The 27,240-nt window shown below is 41.7% G+C and overlaps 1 protein-coding gene across 13 annotated transcripts in view; it reads left to right on the top strand.

Annotated features, from left to right (window-relative positions):
* Nucleotides 1–27,240, top strand: part of CACNA1C (calcium channel, voltage-dependent, L type, alpha 1C subunit) — a 504,338-nt gene that overhangs the window by 360,136 nt on the left and 116,962 nt on the right. For all 13 annotated transcript variants that reach the window (XM_014937306.1, XM_014937303.1, XM_014937300.1 and 10 more), the window contains exons 10-11: nt 16,570–16,660; nt 25,836–25,862. In XM_014937306.1, the coding sequence (XP_014792792.1) occupies nt 16,570–16,660; nt 25,836–25,862 (118 nt within the window). The remainder of the gene's footprint in view (nt 1–16,569; nt 16,661–25,835; nt 25,863–27,240) is intronic.

Here is a 27,240-nt window from a genome sequence, read left to right as displayed (position 1 = left end):
AAAACGCATGTCTTTCTACTCTATGAGCAGAAAGGTGGTGTACTGAGTAAATTTTTGTTTCTTGTTTAACAGAACACACTTGAAACACACTTGAACTTGTCTGTTGACAGCAAGTCAGTTCACCCTGATTAATTCTAATTTCAGCTGCAGAATTTGTCCCAATCTATTTCACATACATATGGAAGGACACATGCAACCACCCCTTGACAGGCACATACTGCTTGATATTTTAGAGGATTTTTGCCTATTGTCAAAAAGCAATTAAAAAAAAAAGCAGAGGGTGCTCACATGGGATTTATGATCATCTAAGCAAAACCTGCAAGAGGCACAGGCTGGAAAATGAAACCTTTATCAGTTTAGTTCCTCCAATACCAGTTAGTGATTTGAGAATGGTATCGTACAACCTGCATTTTGCTTTCCATGTGTAAATACAAGGAAATAAAAGCCAGTGTTGTAAAATGATTTATTATCTGTCAAAACCTCATCTAGAGAGGAAGAAAGCACAATCTCATCTGCTTTTATCATTGTCCACTGATGTGGAAAATAATAACCTGGTAACTAAGAAAAGATTAGCTGCAGTGCCAACAATTGTAGGCATTTCACAAGGGCACCCAATAGGTGTTTCACAAAGAGTTTAGTAGCTGTGATAGACTTATTCTCTTTCACCTGGAGACAGAGGGACAAAAGAAGTGCTTTTTGTGTTCACTGCACCACCAGTTTCTTCTAGGGAAAAAAAAACAACTTCATGTATTCAGCTGCAGAGGTTCCACAATATGGTTTGCTTGGACAGGAGTGACAGCAACTCCCAGATGTGTCTGGGAGTCCAGACCCAGTCCATGCCAAAACAGTTCCTGCCAAAAATGCCCTGTGGCATTTTTCTACTTTGCCATCTTCTGAAGGAGCTCATACACTACTCTTAACACAAATACTACAGTATGAGGACACTTAACTAAAAGGCCTTTGTGAATGATAAGTCAGCTTTGTTTTTGTTGTGTGGTTGTTTTCTTCACAGAGAAGCTCAGGATGCAAAATGCTGCATGGGTTTGTGCTACAGATGTCAAGCTTGAGTCTATAATTAGCATGCTGCCTAGAAAAAGCTTCTGGGACATTAGTTCTCACATTGGGCTGATTCACTCCTGCATCCTTAGGCAAAAATCCCACTGAAGTTGGTGGGGATTTGCCTGGGTAAGGACTTGGGTCCCAGTCTGTTTCATCTGAGGTCAGTAACAAAACATGCAAGTGTCAGCACTTGAAAATGTTGCCCAACGCGAGGTCTTGATGCACCAGAGGCTTCTCTGTGCTCACACATGACTTCAGTATTGTGTAGCTGTCATCTGTCAAAGGGAGAGCATGAGATATTCAGGATCTGAAATCACTTATAGGACTGACTAGTCCAGAAAGTACTGTTTGCCCAGTGCATGATGCCTCTGGCTAAAATGCAGTTGTAACTGGCATGAGTTTGGCCTGTTGTCATTACAAACATTTTGCTTCCATAACTGTTCTTAAGGAAATGTGGGATCAGACCCAGATAAACTTTTATATCCTAAAAAGAAAAAAACAACATATATCAGAAAAGAGTGAGAAAGCATTTGTGAGACTTCATAGTGACCCTGTAGATAGTTGTGGTAGCAGAGTACCTAGGGCAATGATATTCAGCGCTGTAGGTGAGAGAAAATTAAGCTATCATTTAAAGGTGTTGTTTTCATTGTGTAACTTTCTGTGCAGGTTAAGTAACAAAACAAAGACCATTTACGGCGATTCTACTTCCACTTTTGCCTCACATTCCATCTACGTCAACAAAAACCATGATGCCAACATTTGACTTATTCCTATTGGAATAAAACCAAAACTGAGAGTAGACTACCCTCCTGAATCCCTTCACATGTTGCTTTGTTATTTTTTATTGTGAGTGAAGTAACAAGGAAGCAGTATGGCCTTATCCTTGATTGTTTTGTCTTTCTCCCAATTTCCGATACAAGAAAAGAGGAGATACTTAGGAGGGAAACAATTAGTTTTCTCAACAAAGTGAAATTAAAAATGTTGGGGTTTAAGTTATGCATAGAAATGTCTCATATACAACATTGATTCTTTAAAATATGTATGCAGGTTAATATTTGGAGAGGGGAGAAATGTTGTTCGGGGCTCTTCTGTCTAATTTGAAAAAAAAGGCACAGAAAGGCTCAGTGATGCTTTCAAGGTCACCCATGCTCTGAGGGCCAGTGGCCATGTCTCTCACGCCATTGTTCTGCCCTCTACACCATAGTTTTGACCTTGGATTGTATCATGTAAGACATTTACAGGTTTGATCAGAGCGGTTTTGAACTATTTTCCTTCTCTGGGAATTCACCATAATCATCTTAATCACTTTAATAGGTACAATTTCCTTGTTCTCCTGAATGTATGGATGGTTCCCTCTGTGTAAGTTAATCAACAGGTTTGTGTTTATTAGTAATATAATTTAACAACCCAGCCTTTATCAAAGAGCAACATTTTGGTTTGTTGTTCTGTAGGTTTTACAACTTCACAGTTTCTCTTTCTTTCTAGCTGAAAGGAAGCTTTGATCACAAACCAAGAAGCAAGCAACCTTTTGAAAACCTTCTTCCTTTTCCTTCTTTGCTGATAGTTACTTCTGAGAGTACGTAAATCCCTTCTAACCAAATGAAATGTAGAAGTAGTTTAGCTCAAGCCTGCGTTTTGTGTTAAAGCACAGCATAGAGAAAACTATTTGTTTCCTTTGGTTGGATGGAGAGCAAAAGAAGAAAGAGCTGCTGGTATTCAGGCAGCCTCACAACAAAGCTGTGGTCAATGTTAAAATTTATAATTCTGCAGTAATTTATTCCAACACAGTATCAGAGGCCTGATATCATTTGGTGAAGCGGGAAAAGCGTGTCTAGAAAGTAGAGCAGAGTAACTCTTCAGTTTGGGGAAGGTGGGCTGAATTCAGGCATGTGTCTGACAACCAGCAGCCAGCTTCTTGAGTGAGTGCTGGTGAATAGTGACAGCTCGGAGGTGATGAACTGACCCTGAAAGGGTCACTGCAGTGAGCATCTACCAAATCTCTGTGTTGCTGCTGTTGCATGGAAAAGGAAGGGCAGTGTGGGGAGCGAACTCCCAAACTGTACTAATTTCTGCCTGCAGGCTCAAATGTGTTGTTCTTGCAGGCATCAAAAGCTACATAAATTAGATAAGCTCCCAAGCTGTTCATGTCTAGTTCATGCCTAGGAAAAAAAACCTCTTTCTGTAAGGCGCTCCGTGAGTGGAAAAGTGTTGTGATGATCTACATGTGCTTTTGCATTCTTGCAACTGAGGATCTGGTTTATGCTGTCAACTTAGAGTTTTCTCCAGCTCCTCCCTTCCCTGACTCTTGTAACCTGGAGCACAAACAACATTACACCAAGAACTGCTGGAGCAGTGATATGTGACCAGCTACAGCATATAGAGGCTGACATTAATGTTGATAAGGCATTACATTTATCTACTATAAAAGCTATTTCCTTAGCAAAGACTGTCTGCTGAGATAACACCTCTGTTTCGCCTGCTGGAAGAGAGACTTATGTTGATGTAGGAATCCTCTTATAGTACTAATATATTACAGAGAAATATCTTTGAAGGTAAGGCTTTAGAGAGAATCCGTTGTTTATATAGCTGGGGAAGACACCTTTGTGCAAATAAATTAATCTCCATATGCCTTCTTGGGAAGTACTTCTTGAAGTTATCAAGATTTATCCACTGACACTGTGATTCCACTTCTGAAGAAAGGACATTAGAGGAACCAGTCTGTAAGAAAACTGCCGTTGCCATACCTTCTGACAAATTGAACATGCTTTATTTCCTGTGGTTAGAGAGCACAGAAGGCAGTCAGTACCAGGATCTACACAGAAAATTTTAGGAAGAAATGCCACAACCCCCCAAGCTGACTATTTATACAACAAGGCCATTTTTTCAGATGCCTAATGTGGGCTCTTAAATCTTTCTAAGGCCACTTATAAAGTGGTTTTTAAAACTGTGGAGTATTCAGCAGTTCCTGTGGAAGTCAGTGGGAATGACCCATGATTAGTGTTTGAAAATAAGTTATCATTGCGAATATAACCTTAAGAGTCTCTTCATTGAGAAGACAGTATTGGTGAGCAGGACTGAGAGCAGCTGAAACCCCAAGTATATTTTAATGTGATATAAAGAACTGTCAGGAGAGAGGTTCTGGTGTTCAGTAGCAGTAGCTGAGGGACATGGAGCATGTGTTTGGAGTTAGAAGCAACTGTTGAGGGTAAGAATTAGTTGTATTACAGTGATGCCAGCCGAGAACAAGGCCACAGTGTGCCTGGCACTGTATATACTCAAATTAAAAGTATGTGTATGTACTTCCTTTTTACAGGAAACCAAAGCTAGTATAGATGGGGTTCAGCTGCCTAAACACACTCATCTGATGCCAATTTGAACAGTTCATGGTACCCAAGGCTTTCATTGTGGACTGACAGATAAAATATAGCAGCTAGGGTTTGTGCTCCTGTGGTGTGATAGTTGGAAGGGCATATCCCAGGTGGAATGTCAAAGATGCCATCCAGTGCCTCAGAAGAGGTAATTGAGTGTGATTAGTCCAAAGACGTGGGGAAAATTTAGTACAACAAGAACTGAATCTCTTATAGTGTTCTTGGTAGGCAGGAGAATGTGATAAGACCAACTGTAACAGAAGTTGTTTGATATGAGATTTTTTTCCCTTGGTCTAAATGTGTATTCATCACAGCCTATCTACCTATCTCTTTTTCTTCCCTTATGTATTTTATATTAGAACTTGAAGATTCCATGTGCAGAAAGATAAATACTGAGGTCCAAACCTTGCATTCCTTGTCCCAGGAGTCTTGGGAGAATCCCAAGAGTTCTGTGTGGGATTGGGTCAAACCGGAAAGCCTCTAATAGACCGGGACAGGCTGAGGGAGGCAGGAGGTAGATCAGCAGAACTATCCTTTGGAAGCTGTCACATCCTCCACCTTCCCTGCCCCTGACTGCCCACTGCTTTCTTAAATGGATTCACAAGCAAGCACACAGGAAGGCAAATTTTGTTTTAAAGGCAATAAAGGGGTTGAAAGGGGTTAGAAAGTTGACCCTGCTGTCAGTGCAGTGGAGCAGCACGATGAGCTGTAGCTGATGGGAGGTCTGTGACACTGGGATGTTCCTGCAGCAGAGCTCGGAGACAAGGAGCCTGGGCCCCATTATACAGCTGGAATAGTGTGTGTATTACTGAATTGATAGCCAGTGCTGGCACAGCTGGGAAGGACTGACAGTTGTGGATGGCACCCAGCCCTTCTCGATGCTTTGGTAGGAAGCCTGGGAAGCTTTCAGCAGGACCCCAGTCCAGGAATGGCTGTGGTGGGGCAGCAGTCACACTCTTGCTCTGCGCCCGCTCACTTCTGCTTATTGGGTTAGAAACTTCCCATCCAATCCAGCACAGTCTGTTAATGGGATAAAAATCTCCGGTTGTGTTTGCTCCAGGGAAGAAAAGCAGGTCTCTCCATCCTGGTTCTCATAAACAACATCAAGCCTGGAGAGGTGGCGGGGGTAGGAAAATGTTTCCAACTAGGGAACCGAACTGAAAATAGCTGCGGCGCTGAGTCTGCCTGCTGATTACAGCAGCTCTTCAGTGAGCAGGATGGTAGAGATAAGTCAACAGATTAGAGAATTGGCCTTTCAGATCTTGAGGCCTAAATTCACATTCAGCTTTAGGGCCCATGGGTGTTTGTAGTGCTGCTCGCATCCTCATTTTCATTTACAAAGTTCACAAACCACAGCATGATACGTCTCCCTTCTCCTCCTCCACTTGAGGAAGGACTGCAGTCAGACACGTCCCTAGAAGTGCAAACTACAGAGGTCCTCTAGTGGACCCAAGGAGAGGTAACACGGGGGTCACTGAAGATCAGGATGTTACCAACTGCATTAAAATCTGTAGGCTGAAGGAGCAGCAGGGTTAAACATCAGAGCAAGGATGCAGTGGCAGAGCTGCGTGGATCCTCACAGATGTGCGGATCAAAATGTAAGTGTATTATCTGGCTGTTTGAAGAACCACGAGCAGAATAACAGGGCTATGCCAGGTCACGAATGACTTGCTTTAACACAGCTGTGTGAGGGAAGCTTGCATAACACCTGCCCACACTAAGCTTAGCTCAAGCTGTTGTTATCAGTCCCTCACTCTCCTGCATGCTAGAAGTATTTGCAAACTAGGAATCTATTATTTCAAAGCCACTATAAAACGCCTGTTTCTTTTGGCTCGGGGTAATTGACCTATTCTCAATGCCCTACTCAAGAGTCGCAAAAGCTTTAATTACAGGTTTGACAAACTGACTTTAAGGGCAAAACTCTTTAACTTCGGTAATTTGCTTTTCTCCTGGCTGCACAGTAGCACACAGCCTGCCCAGCTAGCATGTCTCATGCTTCTGACTCATGTGATATTGTGATAATAGTGTCTAGTATCAGACTAGTCATTATGTTAGCAAAAGTGTCTGAAAGAACACCACATGCAGGAGCAGCACACAAAATCACAAGCATTTTATTTACTAGGCACAGAAGAAATGTAGCAGACTAGGGTTTCAAAACAGAATTTTATGCACATTTCAGAACAGGAGAGGTGATTTCCATTTCAGATCATGAAGCTAAATAAAACCTGTTCAGCGTGATCCATGAATGCGACTGCAGGGGTCCAGTGATTTCACACAGCCCTGGCTCCAGAGTGACCTAGATCTGATGTATGTGTTGCTGTACCTGTCAATCAGAGAACTGAATTGCTTGATTGTTTACATCAAGGAAGGCATCATCCAGCAGCCTTTTCATACATCCCCTATGAATACCGCTATTAGAAAATGTCTGCACTTGCTGACAATCTCTGTCAGGAGCTGCCTGTGCAGTGGGACTGCTCAGATGGACAGGGCTTTGCTGCTGTCTTTTCTTGATTATATTAATGCTTCAAGATTTTTAGCAAGTCTCTCCTGAGTTAAGTCTTCCCAGACGCAGGAAGCATACACTGCTCTTCCAGCCTGCAGAGTGGTATTTCACATGAAACTGTTCAGTCTCTTGTTCTTTCCCAGTCCCTTCACCCGTGGCCCAGCCTCTGGCTGGTGGCCCTGCTTGTCTTTTGAAATGATACAGCCCAATTCCTCCATGACATTCACTTTTCCCTTTTTTGGGATGTTCAGCCATGAAGGGCCAAGCCTCCAGGAGAATAGTTTCCTCCTTCTGTACCAGATGTAGTCCTCGGAGAGACCTAGCTTCTTATTGGCACAATTTCTGCCTAAGCTCCCTGGCTGCAGGGTTGTGCCATCTCCCTCCAGGAAGGATTCCCATTGGGAATTACCAGGGCACGACTCCTCACCCGCTGCACCGTCCAGACAGTCCCTGCTGTCCTGACACATCCCGTTAGGTGCTCTCGCTCACACGCTGTAGGCCACTCGCTGAGTTTTCAGGTGTCACCCACCTTGAAGTGGCTTGTGACAGGCAGGAATGTCACAAAACAGCTGGAGCTGCATCTCAGTCCCGTTGAAGCTTAGCAATCTAGGTGGCAAGCAGCACTCCCTGGAGAGTTTCTGATGGCCTAAGCAGATCGAGTTGGAACTAGCTTCTGTAATTTTTTTTTTTTTGCTTCTCCTGGACTCTGCAGGGAAGGCAGATCCACAGGGCTGTGAACTGAAAGAACAAAGATGCTTTGGCTGAAGTAGGGATCCTCATCAAAGTTACTGATTCCCCACCCAGGTGTGTGGACAGGCAGATGCAGCAGTTCCCCCACGCGCAGGGGTTTCAGGAAAGATGTGGCCTGTTTTAAAACCACTTTGTGCTTGAAACTTACGTGGTGGTTGTTTTCATTAATGGCAATGCTAGTGAGCAAAATATGAATAGCATCATGATTATTAGAGGGACAAAAAGCAATCAAAGCAGGACGGAGTTTTTTCTTTTAGTTGTTGATTATACTGTCTTGAGGGCACTTTCTTTGTGGTTAGTTTCTCTGTTCATGATCAGTGTTTGTATCACTTCCCAAGTCATTATCTCCAGTGTTTGCAGCTCTCATGCTCCCAGTTCTAAGGCGCCTGCCAGACCAGCCTGCAATAATAGAATCTTTCTGGTTTTCAAGTGAGATGCTTCTGCTTGTTGTGTCCATGTATCATTTTGTGGGGTACATTCAGGCTCATTTGATGGCTCTGCTGCTTCTTGTCCAAACTTCCTCTACTAAAAGTCATGCAGAATGAGAGAGAAATTTTGCAGAACCATTCAGAATGTGCTGCTGTGAGTTGATCCCCATCGTAAGATACTGTTGAAAGAGTCGTAGATCCTCAATTGTTTCGCTTTGCTTTTTCTTCTTCCTTTCTTTTTTTTCTTTTTTTTTTTTTTTAAATGAATTGCTTCAGAATTCTGAGGGGAACCGGAGAGGTTGCTAAAAAGTATTAGACCGACACCAGAAACTTATGCTATAAACCATGTCCTGGCCAGTAAATGCCTTGCACTTTGGCACAATAGTTGTTGCTCCTAGAGAGGCAAACAATCCAAGTCATTTATCAGACAAGAAAACCAGTTTAGGATGTCATAGGAAGATCCAGATTCAGGAGAGAGACATCTTTCAAGATCTATTCTGGTAGCAGCTCTGTCACCCTGTGACCCAGCCCATCTGTCCTTCTTCAGCCACAGGGATTAAGAGAGTGACTTGCGTTGCAGGCAGCTTCCCTGCAGCAGTGGATGGACCCCTGTCACAGACACAGATGTTTGCTCAGCGGTAAAACCAGTTACCCAGGGAAACCGCTGGGTTCACCCTTTTTAGCAGAGAGCCAGGCTCTGGTCTGTAAAGTCTGCTTTTGGGTGAGTCTGACATCTTGTGTTTACAAGACATTTGAGATACCACAGGTTACGCAAAGAATACCTTTGCCCTTCAGGCAGGGAAGTGCGAAGAGGATTTTAGGCTCTTCCTTTCAAACACAGAACAGAAGAGGTGTGGGGCTTGCAAAGGCCACCTCTTGGCAGGGCCAGGAGTTTGGCTGTGCCTGTTACATGGTCCTCTGTGCAATGAGCAGGCTGAAATGAACAAATATTTGTGGAACACTGGGTATTATTTGTCAATATTGCTATAAAAAGAAAAATGACAGCTGTTTCAAGTAGCTGTGGAGTTTGTTACACTAAAGTCGGTCCTAGGAAGATTAATTAGTGGCAAGGTAATGCGTTCATAGGTGCGCAGTAACCTGCATGTGGTAATGACAGAACTGTTAATCACACGCCTGCACATCTGATTCCTATCGCTGTCTCTCCTACTCCTCTTTGTGTATCTTATAAATTCATGTAACCCAAGGCTATGTCCCCTGAACATCATAGGGTGTGTATCTGCACATGGTGACGCTCCAGAAGGGGAGGACGTCTTTTTATATAAAAAAAATGAACATTACAATGTATTTTGCAAAAGATATAATTTATCTATGAGTAGAAGGCTTGACCATACAGTACTCCATTTCAGTACTGACAATGTTCCTACTTTCTACTGCTCTATTCAGTAAACTCTGTTACACAGCATCAGTCTTCTCTGATGCAGTCCAATGGCCAGGCTGGTTTTACTGCAATGACAAGCCTTGCCACTACATACTGGCTGCAACATGTTTGCTGCTGGTTCACTGGTGTAAAGATCTTTTTACCAAAAGCCTTTTTTTTCCTGTTTGACTGAAGTGGATACAACTGGCAATCACTCTATGGCTCGTTATTACTATCCTAGATTCTGTGGTTGACCTTGAGTGAAAGTGTGAATCAACCTCTCTCCTTGCAATTGCAATCATTTGTACAGAACCCAAAATTAGGTTATGCAAATTGTATATACTGTATATATTTTATGGAATATTGTGTGTGTTCTCTGTATGAGCAGTGGCCTCTGAGCCCTTGCTAAGCATTTTTCATGTGTTTTCACATTTTTTCTGGATTTTTTTGCTGTGCTAGATTTATTGATGCATTCTCTCTGCTTTTGGGAGATACATAACCACCGAGATCTTACATATAGTTTAAATTTTGTTTCCCCTTCTGCTGTAGAAGCTTTCCTATTGCAGAACTCCTTTTCAGACCAGAAAACTCAAAAGGGTTCCCCATTCATATCTGGTATATTTTCCTGACAAAATCAGGAGATCTAAAGAAAACTAATCATTTACCTCTGCAGTTTGCTTTCTGCATGCTGCTTGCATTTAAGAGCACACTCATTGGTTGTTCCCAAGACACTGTGTGCATGTAACAGAATGAAAGCTGTACCTTATTTAAATTAATGAATAAGATGAATGAGTGCAGCATTTCCAAAACAGGCAATAAGAAGAGGAAAGCTAGGCAATATTCACATATTAATTAAAATGAGAGCTCTCGACTGAAAAAATATGAGTCAATTGATATTCTGACAGCTGCCCATAGACTCATTCATGAAATGATGGGCATGAGAGGCACCAGGGGAAACAGGGTTTTTAGTGGAGACAAAGTCATTCACTCGATGCACATTCTGTTAAAGGAAGTAGCCTGGATATTGCAATTTATTCTTGTTGTGCTTGATGGAAAAAGAAATCTTAAATCCCAGCTGGAGAATTCACAGGACTTCTTTGCTCTTTACATTTGCTTTATAGTTCTGCAGTGTCCCGCTTGGGAGACATTAACATCAGTAGTAACTATAGTACTTAGCACTTACTGTAATGTGTTTCATCTGCAGACCTCAGAGAGATTTGCAAGGTGAGTGCAGAATTATAATCCCCCTTTTAGAGCACCTGAACAGATACACAGAAAGGCTTGCTCATATGGCCAAGGTGACGCAATAAGGTGAAATGGTGGTGGAGTGGCTTCAGGTCCTTCTGACCTATAATTGCCATCATTGGCAAAAGGGGTGATTTAGATCCATATTTTGCAAAGTAATTCAATGCCTGTGGAAATGGGACTGTTGGAGAAATTGGACTCTAAGTGAGCGTATTAGAAAACACAATCAAGTGTCATGTTGCTTGTCTTAATCTGAAGACCCACTATGGGCCTTTTTCAATACAAATGGACATACTGTTGGAGGGTCACACTGTTCAAGTCAGGTACCTAACCCAAGGGCATAAGGTAAATGCCCAGCCTGTCTGTACAGTTGAGGGAGACATCAGTATGGCATTGAGAAAACCTGTGATAAGAATCTATCTGCCTCTGTAGCCTGACTCAAACAGCTGAATCAGATATGTAAAGTCAAGCTCTGACGTACCCAGTTCTGAAACTAATGCCCAGATCTGCAAAGTCATGTAATAACGTGTCCCATTAAAATCTGTGAAAAATTTATGCTTAGTCTGTGTTTGTGGAACTGGGTACCCTTTGCCCAGGCATGATCTTTTCTGGGTCTTAAATTGTCACAGTATTAAAGTGAGATTCAGCAACAAGTGTGGCATCATTCCATAATATATGGAGATAAATCTGAATATTAGAATTACTTCCGCTGCTGAGATGACAAGCATGTCGTAAATAAAAGATTCAACAGTGGTAATGATATTTCTGAATGGGGAGCCAATATTATTCTCCAAGTGTGTAAAGGAAAAATTATCTCAGGGCTACACAGGAGGGTATTTACTTGTGCCAGCTTTCTGTTTCGGTGGTTGGCTGTCTTTTGGCAACCTAATAATTTATTGCATGTCCGTGGGGCTTTTCATTGGGGGAGGGATATATGTTAGCATAGAAGTAGAGCTGATATCCATGCTTGATGCTTGTGACATGGAACAGAGGCTCTCAAAGGGTCTCACACATCTGTCTGTGTAGCCAGTCATGGGCTGCAGACTCTCTCCTTATTTCTGTTTGCTGAGTCTCAGAGATAGAATTAACTTAACATGAAGAATTTATCAGATTTATTTTTAAGGAAGCTGCTACATAGCATTTGTTGTTGCTTTAGTTGCTGCAGGGATGCCATGCAAGTAATACAAAGTTGGAGTTTAGGTAGTCCAGGAGAGAAAGTCTACATTCGGAGATGAGCCACACTGTGGCAAGATATAAGAAGTGCAAAGACTTCAGAAGCAACTATAGAGTATAAAACCTACTGGTCATTATAAGATACTTGCATGCCTTTAAAAAGTTGACTCGCTTCCTTTTAAAAGAATTACTACCTAGAGAATATGTAACTAATGGGGGATTTCATCAACCAGAGGGAATTATAGACATATGGATAAATCCCAAAAAAAAGAGATTGTCATGTAAGAAAAGCCACCATGATTTGCCCCGGGAGGAGGTACACTGGAGGAGGTTGCCCAGAGAACTTGTGCATCCCCATCATTGGAAGCGTTCAAAGCCGGGTTGGATGGGGCTTTGAGCAACCTGATGCAGTGACAAATGTCTCTGCCCATGGCAGGGGAGGTGGACTAGATGATCTTTATACATCCCTTCTAACCCAAACCATTTTATAATTCTGTGAAATACTTAATATCTTCTATGGGACCTATCCCTGTGTTGTTGTTAATGGTTCACTGTACTGGTTTGGTTGAAGTGAGCCACACACTGTGTGCACCCATTGCCCTGTTAGCTGTACTGCTGCTCCTGGTGTAGTCCAGCAAAGGCAAACCCCCTGATGGAAATGCCTTCTCACCCCTTTAACAGCCTGCTGTCACTTAGAATGGATATGTGAGGGGTCAGAATTGTTCTCTACTGTCAAGAGATCACCTGTACACAACATAGGTATTGAGTTCTTGACCTAATAGCTTAGGGTGTTAGGTGGGCAGTTGAATAGTATGAACAGGGTTTGGTCACTGCCCTGCCCAATGCTGCAGTTTAGACACTGAAGTGGCTTCAAAACAAAGTATGTGGTAGATTGAAGATTTAATGCTCTACTTGAAGGCTGGGAAGTAGGGAGGTGGGGGGCCCACAGAGAAACAATGTGCTCTCTGCATCTTGCAGAACCAATTCCCTGGGGATCTCTGGCTTGGTTACAAGCAGTGGGATTCTTGGAGTTGACAGAGTACCACTCCTGTAAGAGTACCTAAATCACTGAACACACATGGCACAGGAGGTGAGGCACCAAGATTTCCACTGCTAAGTTGCCCAGGTGGGAGGAAATCTGCATTTGCCTCTTTTTTTGCTTTTGTCTCAGCTCCCAAAATTACAAGGAGGAAGCGGCCAGTGAGATGGCATAGTCTGTATACCATGGTCCTAAACATAACTCTGGTCTGGACTAGAGCCCACCATTTAGAAAAAACATCTCTTCCTAATTAAAACATTCCTGTGGTGGGTTTACCACCAGCATTCTTGGTACATGGTTCCAGTAATTGATTACCCGGACTGCAAAAAAAATGCCTGCCTTGTTTCTAGACTGGAGCCAGGCTGTGGGCACAAGGTCTGTGTCTCTGAGATCTGAGTCAGATAAGAAAGCCATCTGGGCAGTATTTGATTTACTTCCTCTCACATTCAGCCCCAGTTTATACACACCTCTCCTGCAGCCTCTTCTATTTTCAGGGTTTGTTAACTGGCCTGAATGAACCTCACAGCATCTGCACACGATTATCCCCTGATATTGAAGGTGATGTGAGGGGCAGGTAAAATAAGAGGTTGCCCTGCTGAAAGCATACCACATTGGGGAATACGGTCCTAATCTCCTGTCTGTCCTGACCTTTAACTTCTAGGCCATCATTCCTCTTGTAACGGATGCCATCTTAATACTTTTTATCATCCTTAGCATTTTCCATCAGTGCAGTGTAATGAATGCCCAGTGAGCTGGTGCCAGCAAGGTAGCCTGAGCCACAGGAGTGTCTTCAGCATGGGTACCACTGCACCTGCATCCCTCACTTTAGGCCTAAGACTTCTCTGTCCACGCACATCTGACTTGTGTGGGCTGAGGAACTTTGTGTGTAATAGACAGAGGATCAACGTTACTGCCATGAAAAGCTATGTGGAAGGAGGACCTCAGAAGACAGAGTGCCAGATGTAAACTCAACTGGAAATCATGAGACATAGTCTAGGGGTATCCTAGTCTGGGTAAGGCAGTGTACGCCTGAGTGCTTGTTGAAGGTTGTTCATCTCCAGAGATGGAGAAAGACAGAGAAATGTGATTACCCCAACAACTTTTCTTTAGAAACTCTGACAGATTTGAAAGAGTTTCTGGATACTGGAGCAGTTTAGGAAGAAAGCCAAGGAATCTCATTCAAAATTTGGCTGGTCCAGATCCTGACCCTAAAGGTCAGGAGACAACCTGGAGAAAAATTGTGATTGCATTAGTCTCATCAATTTCAACAGGTCAGACAGTCCAGTCAAACAAGATGAGTTTTGCCACTGATACCACTGGAAAAAGGATTTCACCCTTTTTAACTTAAATTCAAGAACTTCATGTTCTCAGAAACCAGACATAAGAAAGAGTAGAAAAAAAGGAAGAATTATCCTCTGATGATCTGTTATAATATTTCATACTTCCTTTGTTTTTAATTTTGTACTTCTAATTCACATGATGAAGTTTTCAGACAGAAGTGGATGTCATGTGTAAGCTGAGTTCCTTGTGTTTTTTCTTTTGCCTGTCACTGGCTGCATGTTCTCTATTGATGTCTTGTTCCTGGTACTTGACACTGACCATCTTGTCTGTGAAAGGAAGCACTCCAGCTGGCTTGCCTGATAAGAAGAAAGGAAAGTTTGCTTGGTTTAGTCACTCCACAGAAACCCATGGTAATGTTCCCCTGCACTCTGTGTCCACACTGCTTATATCTGTGTATGTGTCTATATATCTCTATACAGAGTGACATATAATGTACTTTTGTATAGTTCTGCATGTGCGTGCCTTGCCTGTTCTATTGCTTGTGCAGTGTCCTCTTCATGCACTCAAGATAATAAGCTGCTCTGCAAATCAATCTCTTGCTAATGTCTTCAGAATTGTTTTCCATTTGCTCAAATATGTCTTGAAAGTGCTTTACCTCATCTTCAAAGATGACTTGCGAAATATCAGCGTTTTGTTTCTTTTCCTGAAGGCCTCAGTCTGGACCAAAGATTTTAATTATGAATGTTGCTTCTTCTTACAGCTTACTTGACTGCTTCATGTGCATCAAAATAGGAATTCAGTTGATTCCTTGATTTGCCTTTCCAAACAGACAAGATTATTGAAACATCTAGTTTTCGTAAAGCAACAGAGACCATTGGAGTACAATATTTCATAGTTATGTCAGGAGCACTGGAGAGTCTATTATTTTATATAATCCTAAGAACACAGCCCAAGAACTGTAGGTTTCCCAAGACATATGTTGTAGGCACGTGAATTGTTGGGATGGGATGAAGGAAAGATAGTTCATTTTGAGGGACACTTCTACCATAGCAGATGGGAGCTTCTGATATCTTTCTGGCCTCTGAAAGAGGACCTGGTCCCATAGCCTGTTTAAACATCTGCCCAATTGAAATGTGGAACCTATTTATTCTACATTGCTTCCTTTTGTGCCAGGGACCCATGAATAGATATGTTCTTAGTACTGAGTAACATATTCTTACAGGCTGTTAGAAGCCTCTCCAACAGCTAATAGTGCATGCTCTCCAGTCTTATCTGAGATACATAACCAACTGCTCATACAGGTCATGTTGTGAAGTTTACCAGATGTCTGAGAGATCTGTTTAACTCCATCATTTAGTTTGAAGTACCACTTTTTCATTTGTTTTGTGTATTTGAAAAGAGGGGAGGAGGGAAGAGGACACATATTGGGTCCTATTCATTGTCCTAACTTATGTCGAATGATTATATATTAAGGGGTTATTAGAGCTCATATAGGAACTGTGAGCAACTGGAGAATGGAAATTGTAATTTATTTTTCTTATGATCTGTAGAAGCAAATAAAATATTGATGTTTGATAACAGATAGAAGATGTGACAGGACCTTGAATCCAGAGTTCACGTCTAAGGTTACTTTCATTTGATGTTGGTTCATGGTACTTCTCTAAAAGCCTAGGAGATTCTGTTCAGTTCTTAGTTGGTGGGTGTCAACATAAAATCTCCACCGTGGTCCATACTCATTAGCTCCTTTTTTGGTAATACCTGAATGGGTGAGAGTCTGAATTCCCTTCTTATCCCAATAGGTCCACTTTGTAAGTTTAAGGTTGAAACACGTTAATGGTTAGTATATGACAGATGAGACATCGATATTATGTGATACTGCTATCAGGCTAACAGAAGCCATTTGTCAATCTTTTTATTTGCACGCTACTCATTGCATAAGAGACTGGGGAGGGCAGTGAGATGGTTGGGCTGGGTCAAGGAAAGGGGCATTTTTTCAATTGTTCCATTAAATCAAGCAAAAGCTTCTTTGTTGGCTTTGCCAGGTTCTCTAACTTTCAATGGTTCTCATTCATAACATTTCCAGGAACTGACTCTGAAAGAAAGAGAGCAGCTGCTTCTTCCCTTTTCTTTAGCATTTGAGTAACCTGTGTATGTTCCTGAAGTCTACCTGCCCAGCCTGGCCTGTGCAGGGAGGCACTACACTCGCCCAGCAAATTGCTTAATCCTCAGGAGCTGCAGCTGAGGGTCTTTTCATTAAGCCAGTTCCTTCACTCATGTGCTTCGTTAATAGACGTGCCAGGTTCTAATGGCCAACCCTTTCTTTTTCTTCCCTTTGACTCTTACAGTGAGCATGCCCACCAGTGAGACCGAGTCCGTGAACACAGACAACGTCCCTGGAGCAGATATTGAAGGCGAAAACTGCGGTGCTAGGCTAGCGTGAGTACATATACACAGATATTTGTATGTAGGAGTTTGATTGAGCTTTGGGGGGTTAAAGCCAGGGCAAATGTCAGGCTTTTTAAGGGGATGAAAACCCCGCAATGAGTGAAAGCAGAGGGTGCCAAAGATCTATTGATCCTGGTTCTTATCTTAATTGCAATGTAAACATTAGTTGACATTTGTGGAAAGCCTCTGGGTTTACATAGATGTAAATAAAGCACAGAATGCCCAGGATAAGCAGATCTGGTTTTGCATAATAGCTAAAAGAAGAACTGACAGATAACAATGTTCTTATTTTAAAAATCCTCTCTGGCGATAGATAATCAAATCCAGTACATGTAGACTAAAGAGTGGAAATGACTGGTCTATTTTAATTTCTATAACCATTCTTGTACACTTTACAGTGTCTTCTAATAGAAATACATGGATGATAACTCACATTCTGCAGCCTGAATTACACCCTTTAAATGCTGAACATAATACTATAGTGACAAAGAAATACATCAGTTAGGAGGAAGTAATGCCTCCTTGGTATTGCCCTATTGTAGTTAATGTAGATACTTAAGAATGTGTGAGACACCATATAACATGGTATTCCCTAAGTGCTATGGTTTTTAGCATCACAGAGAGCAATAACAGGCAAGGAGTCCTTCGTTCCCTTTTGCATGACTTGAACAAGACTGGACTTTATGCTGTGGAGGAATATGTTAGTCTCTCCAAATTTCTTTGAAAAATGGGTGCTATATCAGTGTTATAGCTTGTACCACACTGGAGTATTTGGAGGCTTTGTCCTGCCCTTGGGCATACCTTGAGCTCTTCAGTGTTGGTCAAATGCTCATCATAAGTAACTAAGAAATGCACTATTTTGTAAGACCTGAGGTCCAGCTGGCCAGTGTTCAGGTCCTGACAGTGACGGGAGGGTAAGTGTGCAAACCTGGCCATTTCCTACTTTCCGGTCCCCTTTTACTGCTCTCATACTCATGCTTATTGGATTAGAGATGTTAAAGGCACACTTCTGCTTTTTGTCTTTAGTGGCCATTTATGGACCTGCCATCCAGGGATTTATCTGAACCTGCTAAGGCTGTCTGCCCTCACAGTCTTCTGTGGCACTAAGTTTCAGAATCTCACTACCTGCTGTGTAGACAAGTACTTTCCCCGTATCTGTTTTAAGATGATCTACTGCTACTTTTAGTCAATGTCCTCTCCTTCTAATACTGTGAGATTTGCTGATCAACAGTTCTGCATTCAGCTTATCTATCACTTTCATGACTTCGTAAACCTTGATTGTATCTCCCACACGCACCCTTGGCCCTCTCCTCTACAAACAGAAGAGGAGGAGATCTTATCTGCTCCATCACACTACAAGATGTGATATGTGGAATATGTGGTAAATTCAATCTGCTTTCTTGTAAGTGCCAGCCAATGACTTACAAACCCCAGGAGAAATTGTTTATGTGATAGCTTTCCTTCACCTTCCTGCTGTTGCCTACCTGCTGAGCCTGGTATTTTAGTTTAGATTATGAACTCTTTTCTGAAAGAACCAGGCTACGTCTATCCATGGCACTGAGGCAGTTGTAACCTCCCCTTTAGCATCCCAACAAGTTGCTTATGCTCTTGTCACATTACAGGAAGCAGCAGCTGGATATGTGACCACTTCTTCCAGCTGGATCCAATTGGGAGAACCATCTCTGTTCTGCAGTTACGGTTCCCAACACAATGGGTCCCCTGGTGCTTCATAGTGCCAACAACAATGGCAATGGCAACTGTTACTACAGAGTTGCATATATTTCGAATATAACAGCTTGCATTCATTTAATGTCCTTAATCCCAAAGGATCCTAAAGGACTTTATGAACTGTAAATGCAGGGATTGTTTTCACAGGGTTAGAGTTCAACCACCTTCAGGGTAAATTGTGGCAGGTGTTTAACAACAAAGGGTGCAAGTGTATAAGGATGTATGAGGGATAGCTTGTTTTGCACTGAAACTGCATGGGGGATTTTGGCAAGCAGGACGTTATTGTCTTAGCTGGAATACAGCCAGGAGAGCTGAAGTTAAACCCAAGTCTAAACATAATCATGACTTACAATGGAGTTTGCTTAGAATAGCCCAGTGCGCCCACAGGAGAATGGCAGTGTTGTGATCTGGCACAGCAATCACTGTATTCCTGGCATTAGGAGATGGGGTGGCTACATCCAACGCATTTTAGGGAAGAAGACATAGGAAAATGACAGGAAAACAGAACTTCATTTCTTCTTCTTGTGTTGTAAATATTAAAACGGGGCCCTAAGTTTCACCAGAGCAGGGCACGTAAGATTCAGGGAGATAAACAGTTTTTCTTGCCACTTTCCACTTCATTGAAAATGGGTGATGTATAGCAGGGAAATTGAAGTCTGTTACTGAGAAGGGGTTTTTTTGCCCCTTACCCAAGGACAATTAAGATCCTCAAGGCCACACTCAGATTGCTTTTCATTTCTAAAAGATGGATAGGCTCCTTCATCCAGAAAAACTAATAGCTGTATCGCTGTATTTGAAATTCTGGAGTGAGATACAAATTCTGCCAATGCTTCCTGCTTTTGTAAAATGTTTGTTTCAGACTTGTGGAGCTGCAAATTCCTTAGTTATGGGTACATTCAGATCTGCCTTTAATTCTGAGGCTTGGAATCCTTTCTGTTTTGCTTTTGTTACTGCATCATACTCAGAGTGAGAAACCAGCTTTCCTGGTTTCAAGAACTATTAAGTCCCCTTTTTCCCACTGAGCCCTCATTTAAACCTCCCATAGGCCAATATTCCTGCTGGAACACATAAAATGTAAGCAAGAATTTATTTGAATTAGTGTTTTCTTTTATTGAAACCTGACTAAGAGAATCAGAATTTGGTCCAGTGTGCAAGACTAGAGATAATTCATGTGTGAAGTCAGTTGAGTGTTTCAAATAAGTTCCTCATCTAGTACCAGTGATTTTGAGTAACGATTAATAATTACAGTCATGCCATCCTTATTTACTCTAGTTGAAGATTAGGCCTGGATTTTTGAGCAGTCATCTGCCCTCTGGATTTTGTTTTTATAGTTGAAATGGCTGGACAAGTTTTTTGTTGGATTGTTGAGTTTCATCTGTTGCAGACAAGTCTTCATTTTTACACCCTGCTAAAATCACCTAGCGGCCATGAGTCCCCATTGCTGTGCTATAAACACATTTTTTCCTAGAGGACAGAGACTGCACTGGGAAAGCTGCAACCAGACATGACTGGAGTAATAGGGAGATTGCAAGTCCAAGGTAATATATTTATTTATTTAGTGGTATCAGGCTTCTAGGGCATTTAACCACCCCAGCCCCACCACCATGGTTACAGGCCGACCTTGCCATCAGAAAGCACTCATGGTAAAAGTGAAAAAGTACCCAGGAGAAAAGAAAGAAAAAGCTTTTTAATTGAAGAGAACTTAGAATTATTGGCTGCTCTTTCTGTTCTTATAAAAAGCTGTAGAGCTTTGAAAGGCTGGGCCTGTGAATGACAGAAAGATCTGCTTGAGAAGCCAGGCTCAAGCATGCCTTTTGGAAAAGGAGCTCTTCCCTGACAGCTTTCTTAGCTCCACAGAGGCATATGCTACGTGAGATCAGGAGAGTACCTTTCAAACACAAGCTATCTCCTACTGATGAATTGTCTCAAAGAAGCTTTTATTTCTATAGTATCCATACTATAGAAACTGCCTTCATCAGCTGTGCTGTCTGGAGCAATGCCAGTCTTCAAACCAGCAGAAGGAGTTTCAGCAGGAATCTAACATCTAATCTCTCTTTGCTTATTGTGTAGTTCCAGTTTCTTAGAACTAAAACGAAACAAAAAAAACCCCAACCCTTATTCATATTCATTCCTGGTGTAATTCTGTTGCCATCAGGAAAGCTGTGGCAGGGAGTAGTTCCCTTCCTAAGATGGGTGTTAGCTTTATCAGGCACCTGAATTTGAAAAAGATTTCTTAGGGTTCCACAGGACATTGAAAAGTGTTCCACAACTTCTACAGTTTATCATCCCTGTCATGGTATTGCCTTGTACTGCGCTGACATCTGCCCTGCAGTAGAAACACAACAGCTTTTATCCTCAAGGACAACATTTGGAAGTGGAATTATCTTACTTCTGATGTGTCGCAGCTTTAATAACCTGTTGCCTCTGGGTGCAGAGAAACATGTTGCCTCTGCAGCGAGCATCAGTGGGACAAACCCAGAATTAGGAGCAAGAATTAGCCTTACACCCAGGACTTTCCAATAGCGAGTAAATTCCCCGAGCCTCGGTGGTTACTGCTGGGCAGGACTTAGATTCCAGAGGACAGGCTGTTGCTCATAATCAGGAGTAATCTGTTCTGTGCGGGATGTCAGCATATATAATCTTCCAATACAACCAGAATGTTAATTTTCTAATACAACCATACAGATCTGGAGTGCCACAATAGAGCTTGCTTTTATACATATGTATTAGCTAAAAAAAAAAAAAAAGACCTTTGTGGAAACTAATGTTCCACAGAACCTCAATAGAAAAGTGAAGCACTTGATCTCAAAGGGAAAGAGAGCTTAAAATTATCTGCTTTCACTGAAACAATAAGCCACTTGGCATTTTCACCTTGGATGGGGATTTCCATACATTTGGAGGACAGTTCAATTGTTTTTCCACCAAAGAGGGTTAAAACAATAAAACAGGATAAAAGAAAATGAGCAACCTACACTGGTTTTCCAACTGAATAGAGTGTGTCCTGGAAATATTATGAACAATGGAAGCTTTCCCTGGCAGCTGAAATATCGGTGATTTTCCCTTGCTGCTTTTCTGGCTGGGAGCATAATTCCTATGCAATTCTTGCAATAATCAGCATAGGAGCCGGTGGTAAAGGCGAGTCAGTTTGCTTGCAGGTTCGCTATAGCTGCTCCTGGTTTTCACCTAATGAGAAGATTGACTCCTTCTGTGAGGACCAAAGTCCCCATCACATCAGGAGCAGCGGTAAGGAAAGTCTGCCAAAAGCTCTGCAACCACTGCTGACTTCAGCAGGAAAACACAGAGGATCAACCCTTACGTGTCAGCCTCAGCTACTGCTTTCCGATTTATTATGAGCAAGGTGGTTTTGATATTCACAGTCAGCTCTAGACATGTGTCTAAAGGACAATAGCATGCCCTTGTGGAGGAGGAATTATCTTTCTACTTCAGATTCTGTGACAGGCCTTGCCTGTGACTTGCCAGAGGGAGAGCAAGATTATTCACTAAATGCTGAAGTGCTGGCCCGTTTTTCCAGCCTGTAAGAAAGGCTGTTGAATAGAAGACCGGCTCAATTTTACGACAGACAGATGCAGTTTTCTTAAGGATATTCTGTAGATTCTTACTGCTGATGGCCAACTATGACCTCCCTCTTAAAACCAGCATTGCTCCCACCGGGTCAGCATGCTCTTCAGTGCTTCTGCAAGAAGAGCAAGGATGTAAAAAAAAGAGAAGAGGCATCATTCTGTGGACTCTGATGCAATTAAGTGATTCTCTCAGCAAGAGGATCTCAGTCCACATCAGAATGCAAGTTCTCCAGTGCCAGTCATCTGTTCTGTTTTGCTGGAAGCTTTTAATTAATGGTCAGAAGCGTGAAATGGTCATCACATGTCCCCTGTACAACTACCCGGTGTTAATCGCGTTGTACAGGGGGTATCAGGCAGAAGGATGAAGGCCTGTTGCTTCAGTGTGATTTGCAGAGGCATAGCTGAGGGTAGAATTTAGTCCTAACACTTTATTAGCCTGAGAAATTATCAGGTATGCAGCATACATTCCTGAAAATGTCATGACACTAAATGTCTTGTCCAAGTAATATGTAGAAAAACACCCTAGGGTGGGCACCTTCTCTTCAGGGATGCCAGCATGCCGACTAGAAGCAATGAAATATCATTAGCAGGAATACAGAGAGAGGAAAATGCTGTGCTGCCTGACCGGTAACTGCATGAATGCACCATATTGCACCAAAACAGAATCAACATCACACCAGGATTGTGTTATCACAGTTCCAAGATCTGTAGGATATGCACAGTGAAGCTCTTTGGATGTTTCCCAAAGCTGTGTCTAACCTAGAGGCATAGTAAGTAAATTTCTGTGCTACTGCTTTTCTGAGAGGTTTTACTAGTATCCAAGGGCTTTTGTAAGTCCTCATGAAGATAGTTGCCTATAGGCAGGATCATATAGTGTAAAAGTAGTTGTGACCAGCACGGCAGATAATTTCATGGTCATGTTTAGTAATTTCCACACCTAGAAACAGCTGTAACCTGGCCTTTTTGTCATGCTTGGAGACCTACAAGATTTTTCCAGATTTGCTTGTTGTGTGTACAATTATGTCAAGTCCTCAATCCCTGTTATACAAGTGTCACATCCTTCACAAGTGCGTAGTTTGTCTTCTCTGCTGTCCACCACGAAGAGAAAAATGAAGACTTTATCTCTCAGAATGGAAGATATCTCACTACCTTTGAATTATGCTGATTATCCTGAGCTTATGTTCATAAAATCTTTAAATTTCACTGTCTAATATGTATGTAGTACATAACTGTGTAAGGTTAGAAGAGTTTTGGAGAATTTAAAAGACCGCTAGTTAAACAGTAGAGGTCTGTTTTTTGTATTTGTCTTTCTAAAATATAATCTGTGTTGCATGGTTCCTATGATAAAAACACTCAGTAGTGGTCTGAAATGGTTTTTGTATAGGCTTCTATACCATGATTTTAAACAATAGTTTCTCAAGCCATTCCAAAGGTGGACACAAATGGGGACACTCTCTTTCTCCCAATGGCATAAAGCTCCTAGGGTACCAGAGATGCAAGAAACCCGTGTTTAAGCTCAGCAGAGAAACTGGTCCCCCCAGTTTGGAGCATCACAAAGAGGCTGTGGCAAGGCCCCAAGTCCAGACTATTTGACAGCCCCTAGTGATGCCATAAAAGCATTTTTGTATATGACATAGTTAACCCTGCTTCTGAAAGACAAAAGATTCTTGATCGTAAGGGTCATTTGAAAAATGTGTTTCCGATTTGGACGTAATGTTTTCAGAATCAGTTATTGTACAGTTTGTGTTTCCAAAATTCCATCTCACTCTTGGATTCTGCCTCTAAATATAAATCTCTTCCTCCTTCCTTGTCCTGTTCTATATATATATCACACCCACATGTGATAAAGCCTTCTGCCATAGCAGTAAGGCAATGGGGAGGGAGGCTGTAGCTAACCTGTGGGAGCACTGAATGCACTTGGCTGCTGTTCATAATGCTCCAAAGATATAATTATCACATGCATGATGAGTACTACACCTGCCACATCTCTTTTGCTTAAATAAATAAAATATTCCTTAAATGCCGCACAGCTCCCTTACTGGGAAACCATTAGCCAGAGAGGTTACCAGAGAACTTCACATTCCCTGTCCTTCACCTTCCACCAGGCAGGCTCCCCGTGACATCTGTCTTGTCCTCTCTCTGTGCCTCCCCCCTCAACCTTTTCCTATGAAAGTCCTTGCCATCTCCTTTTCAGTGCCCAGCTTTCTCCTTCGATTTTGTGATTATTTTTTTTTCTTCTTTTTCTTTCAGCTGTCTTTGTTCTGAGCCTTCTTTCCTGTTGCCTGTAAATCTGATCCATTACGGTTTGTAGGTAGCGCTTATCAAGGAAGAGTTCTCAGTAAGAAGTTGGGATAACTTTAACATTAAGGAAATGCTTTGTACGTGCTTCACTCATCATCCTTGTTAAAGCTCCCTTTGTCTCTGCAGCATAATTTACCATTCTGTTCAGCCAGTGCATTATTTCTTCTTTATCAAAAGAATTCTTGTGTGTGTCTATAACCACACTGCTGCCTAGTATGTGGCCCAGACAAGCTGCCTGTGACACAGCAGGAATGATGTATTCAGTGCAAAGGCTTTTTTTTTTTTTGCTTGGACCATCTGCTGGTGAAATGTTCCTATCACTAAAATCTCTTCCACATAAGGAAACTGACCCATCACTGATTACTTGTCAGTGACTGATGTCCTCAAACAGGGTTAAGGCTGCCACGGAAAGCAGTGTTAGATGCTTGGAGAATTACTTTGTCCCATGTCTACTAACAGGGAATCCATTTTTAAGCCAGTACAGTAAGACCTTTGCTGACTGTTGTCAACAATGAATCACTTTCCTATCATAGCGGGAACCTTAAGAAATGCTTCAGCCCAGCAGAAATATCTTGTTCGTAGTCACTCCCCAGATTCTCATTTCTTCTGTTATTGGTAGTGGATTTTGCAGCTTCCTAAATCACCTCTGACTCATGTCATTGCATCCACATACCTTTATTTCTCTCTCTGTGCACCATTACGTATGGTGGCTAATAGTTCGAAGGCCTTATAGGATGTGTGTCAAGCAGAGCAAGGTAGTGGTTAGAGAATTGGGGTCTATCTCTAGCTTTGCCTGTGACTTCTCATAAAAGGCTAATGAAATTATTTGGTTGAATAAATCCAAGTGCATGGAATTAGATACTTAAACGCATATATAGTGGGAACATGGGCAATTTTTCAGGAATGCTTAATTCCCAAAATTTCATTGGTAGCAACAGAATCTGTTACTGTTCAGACCCTTTTGAGTTCAAATCAATTTACGTAGATAACAAAGAAAAATAAGTGTTAGTATCTAAGTTTGAAAATATCCACCATGCATTGCTTTTCCCTCAATTGCTAGGAAAAAAAAAAAAAAAAGAAAGCATTATTTTCCCCATGGTTTCATAATGTGCTTATATATCCTGCAGTGACAGGTGATGTGTGAAAGCAACAAGTCTGTCTGTATAAAGTCATGCATTTTTTAATATCAGAAAAAAACTAGTAACTAAAAGAAAAAAAGAGTCGTACTTGAAAAATAAATTTGGTAGCAGATGTAGAGTACCTCTAGTATTAGACTAGCTTTTTACCCAAGAGAAAAGCTAGTTCACTGATGTCTGTAGGTGGTAGGATCCCATCATGGCATGACTCCTTCTTCATGACTCCAGCCAAAAAACAAGATTTGTATATCAAGAACTTCTAGCCATGCCCAGTGCCTACTTACAGGGGATTCAAGAGGAAAATGGCATCCATGAAAAATTAATTGAGCTTAATGTTGTTTCTTTCTATCGCTATTTTCATAAAAGCCTGGGAGGTATGGGACAGCTTCAGAGACTTTAATGGCAATTCTTGTCTTTCAGGCATCGGATCTCAAAATCAAAGTTTAGGTAAGTAAAAATAACTTTTGATTTTCCTCCTTTCCACTGGTTCTGTTCCTTGCTTTGTGGTTTAATCCTGCAACTGTGGGACAGAGTGGTGACTCTAGGAGATACTGCCAAACTTGTCAGATTTTAGTCAGTCATCTACCAAAAATCAAGATGCCCTCTTCTTAGTTTCACACTGAAATAAGGCACAAGGACTACTGTCAGTATTTCACTCAGAAGTACCTATCTGTTTGGTACCTACATATCTCAAGCCATAAAATATAAAAGTTCAACCACATAATTATACTGCATCCATCCACATCAATCCTGCCAGCTCAAGGTTCTCTTTCCTACACTTTGTTGTACTCCTCTGCTTTGCTTTATTGTAAATCTTTCTACTGATAAGGTTTACATCTTATTTGTGAAATGCTCCCTTTCACCATGGGACGTGCGGAGTTTTTCTGGTGATACTTGTTTTTCTGTTGACTTAAAGCTTTTGAAAATGTGAAGCACTGCCTGGGTGGTTATCTGTGGGTTTCCATTAGAGAGGCTGATTGAACTCATGGAACTTGGTTGTTGAGGTCCCAGTCCATTTCTACCTCTTCAGTAGGAGCTCAGCTGCCTCCATAACTCTGAATTCAAAGTCAATTTTATAAAACATAAATTAATGGTCAGAATAACTGGAACAAGTGAGCAACTCTGTCCTTCAGCTTATCTAAATAATGAACAGTAATGTAAATTCAGGAATGCACATATGCATACATGCTGTCTATATGCATCCCTGTGCAAAGAGTTGCATGCATGATCGTATTCCTACAATCCGTGGATTTATTTGTGTGTAGGCGTAAGCACAAAAAAACATTTGTATCATCATACGGTCACACGCATGCACATTTGTGTACAAGTACACACCTGAGTGTGTGGGATTGCTAATGATTTAGTGACAACATGAATGCCTAAGTGTTGTGCCCATTTTGAAAGTTGGGAAGATCGTTTCTTGTCCTAAATCCACTGCAAACCTCAAAACTCTTATTAAATGCTTGTGCTAGCTAAACTGGGTGCCTTGCCTTTATAAATTACACAACTAAAACAGCCTGTATTTAATTACCTGTTAAAATGTTGTTGCAGAATTCCTGGCCAGTGTGCAACATGAACATTGCCTGATTTAAATTCTTATAGATGCTGAACCCTGACCTCAAGTGTGGCCATAGTTTATCACTGGAAATAATACATGAGAAGACGAGCTAAGAAAAATTCTCTCTTTCTGTAATGTTGTGTGTTTCTGTGTCTCTTTAGAGATAAACACACACATGCACACACACATATATGTATATAATATCTATATAAAACTATTAGATTTATTATACAGTGGCAAGTGTTGCCTGGAAACTGGTTGCTATGC

This window comes from Calidris pugnax, unplaced genomic scaffold (genome assembly GCF_001431845.1).
Source record: "Calidris pugnax isolate Ruff unplaced genomic scaffold, ASM143184v1 scaffold1, whole genome shotgun sequence".
In the NCBI taxonomy this organism is placed as follows: domain Eukaryota; kingdom Metazoa; phylum Chordata; class Aves; order Charadriiformes; family Scolopacidae; genus Calidris; species Calidris pugnax.
The sequence above is the reverse complement of the archived record's forward strand: the minus strand, read 5'-3'. Positions and strand labels throughout refer to the sequence as shown.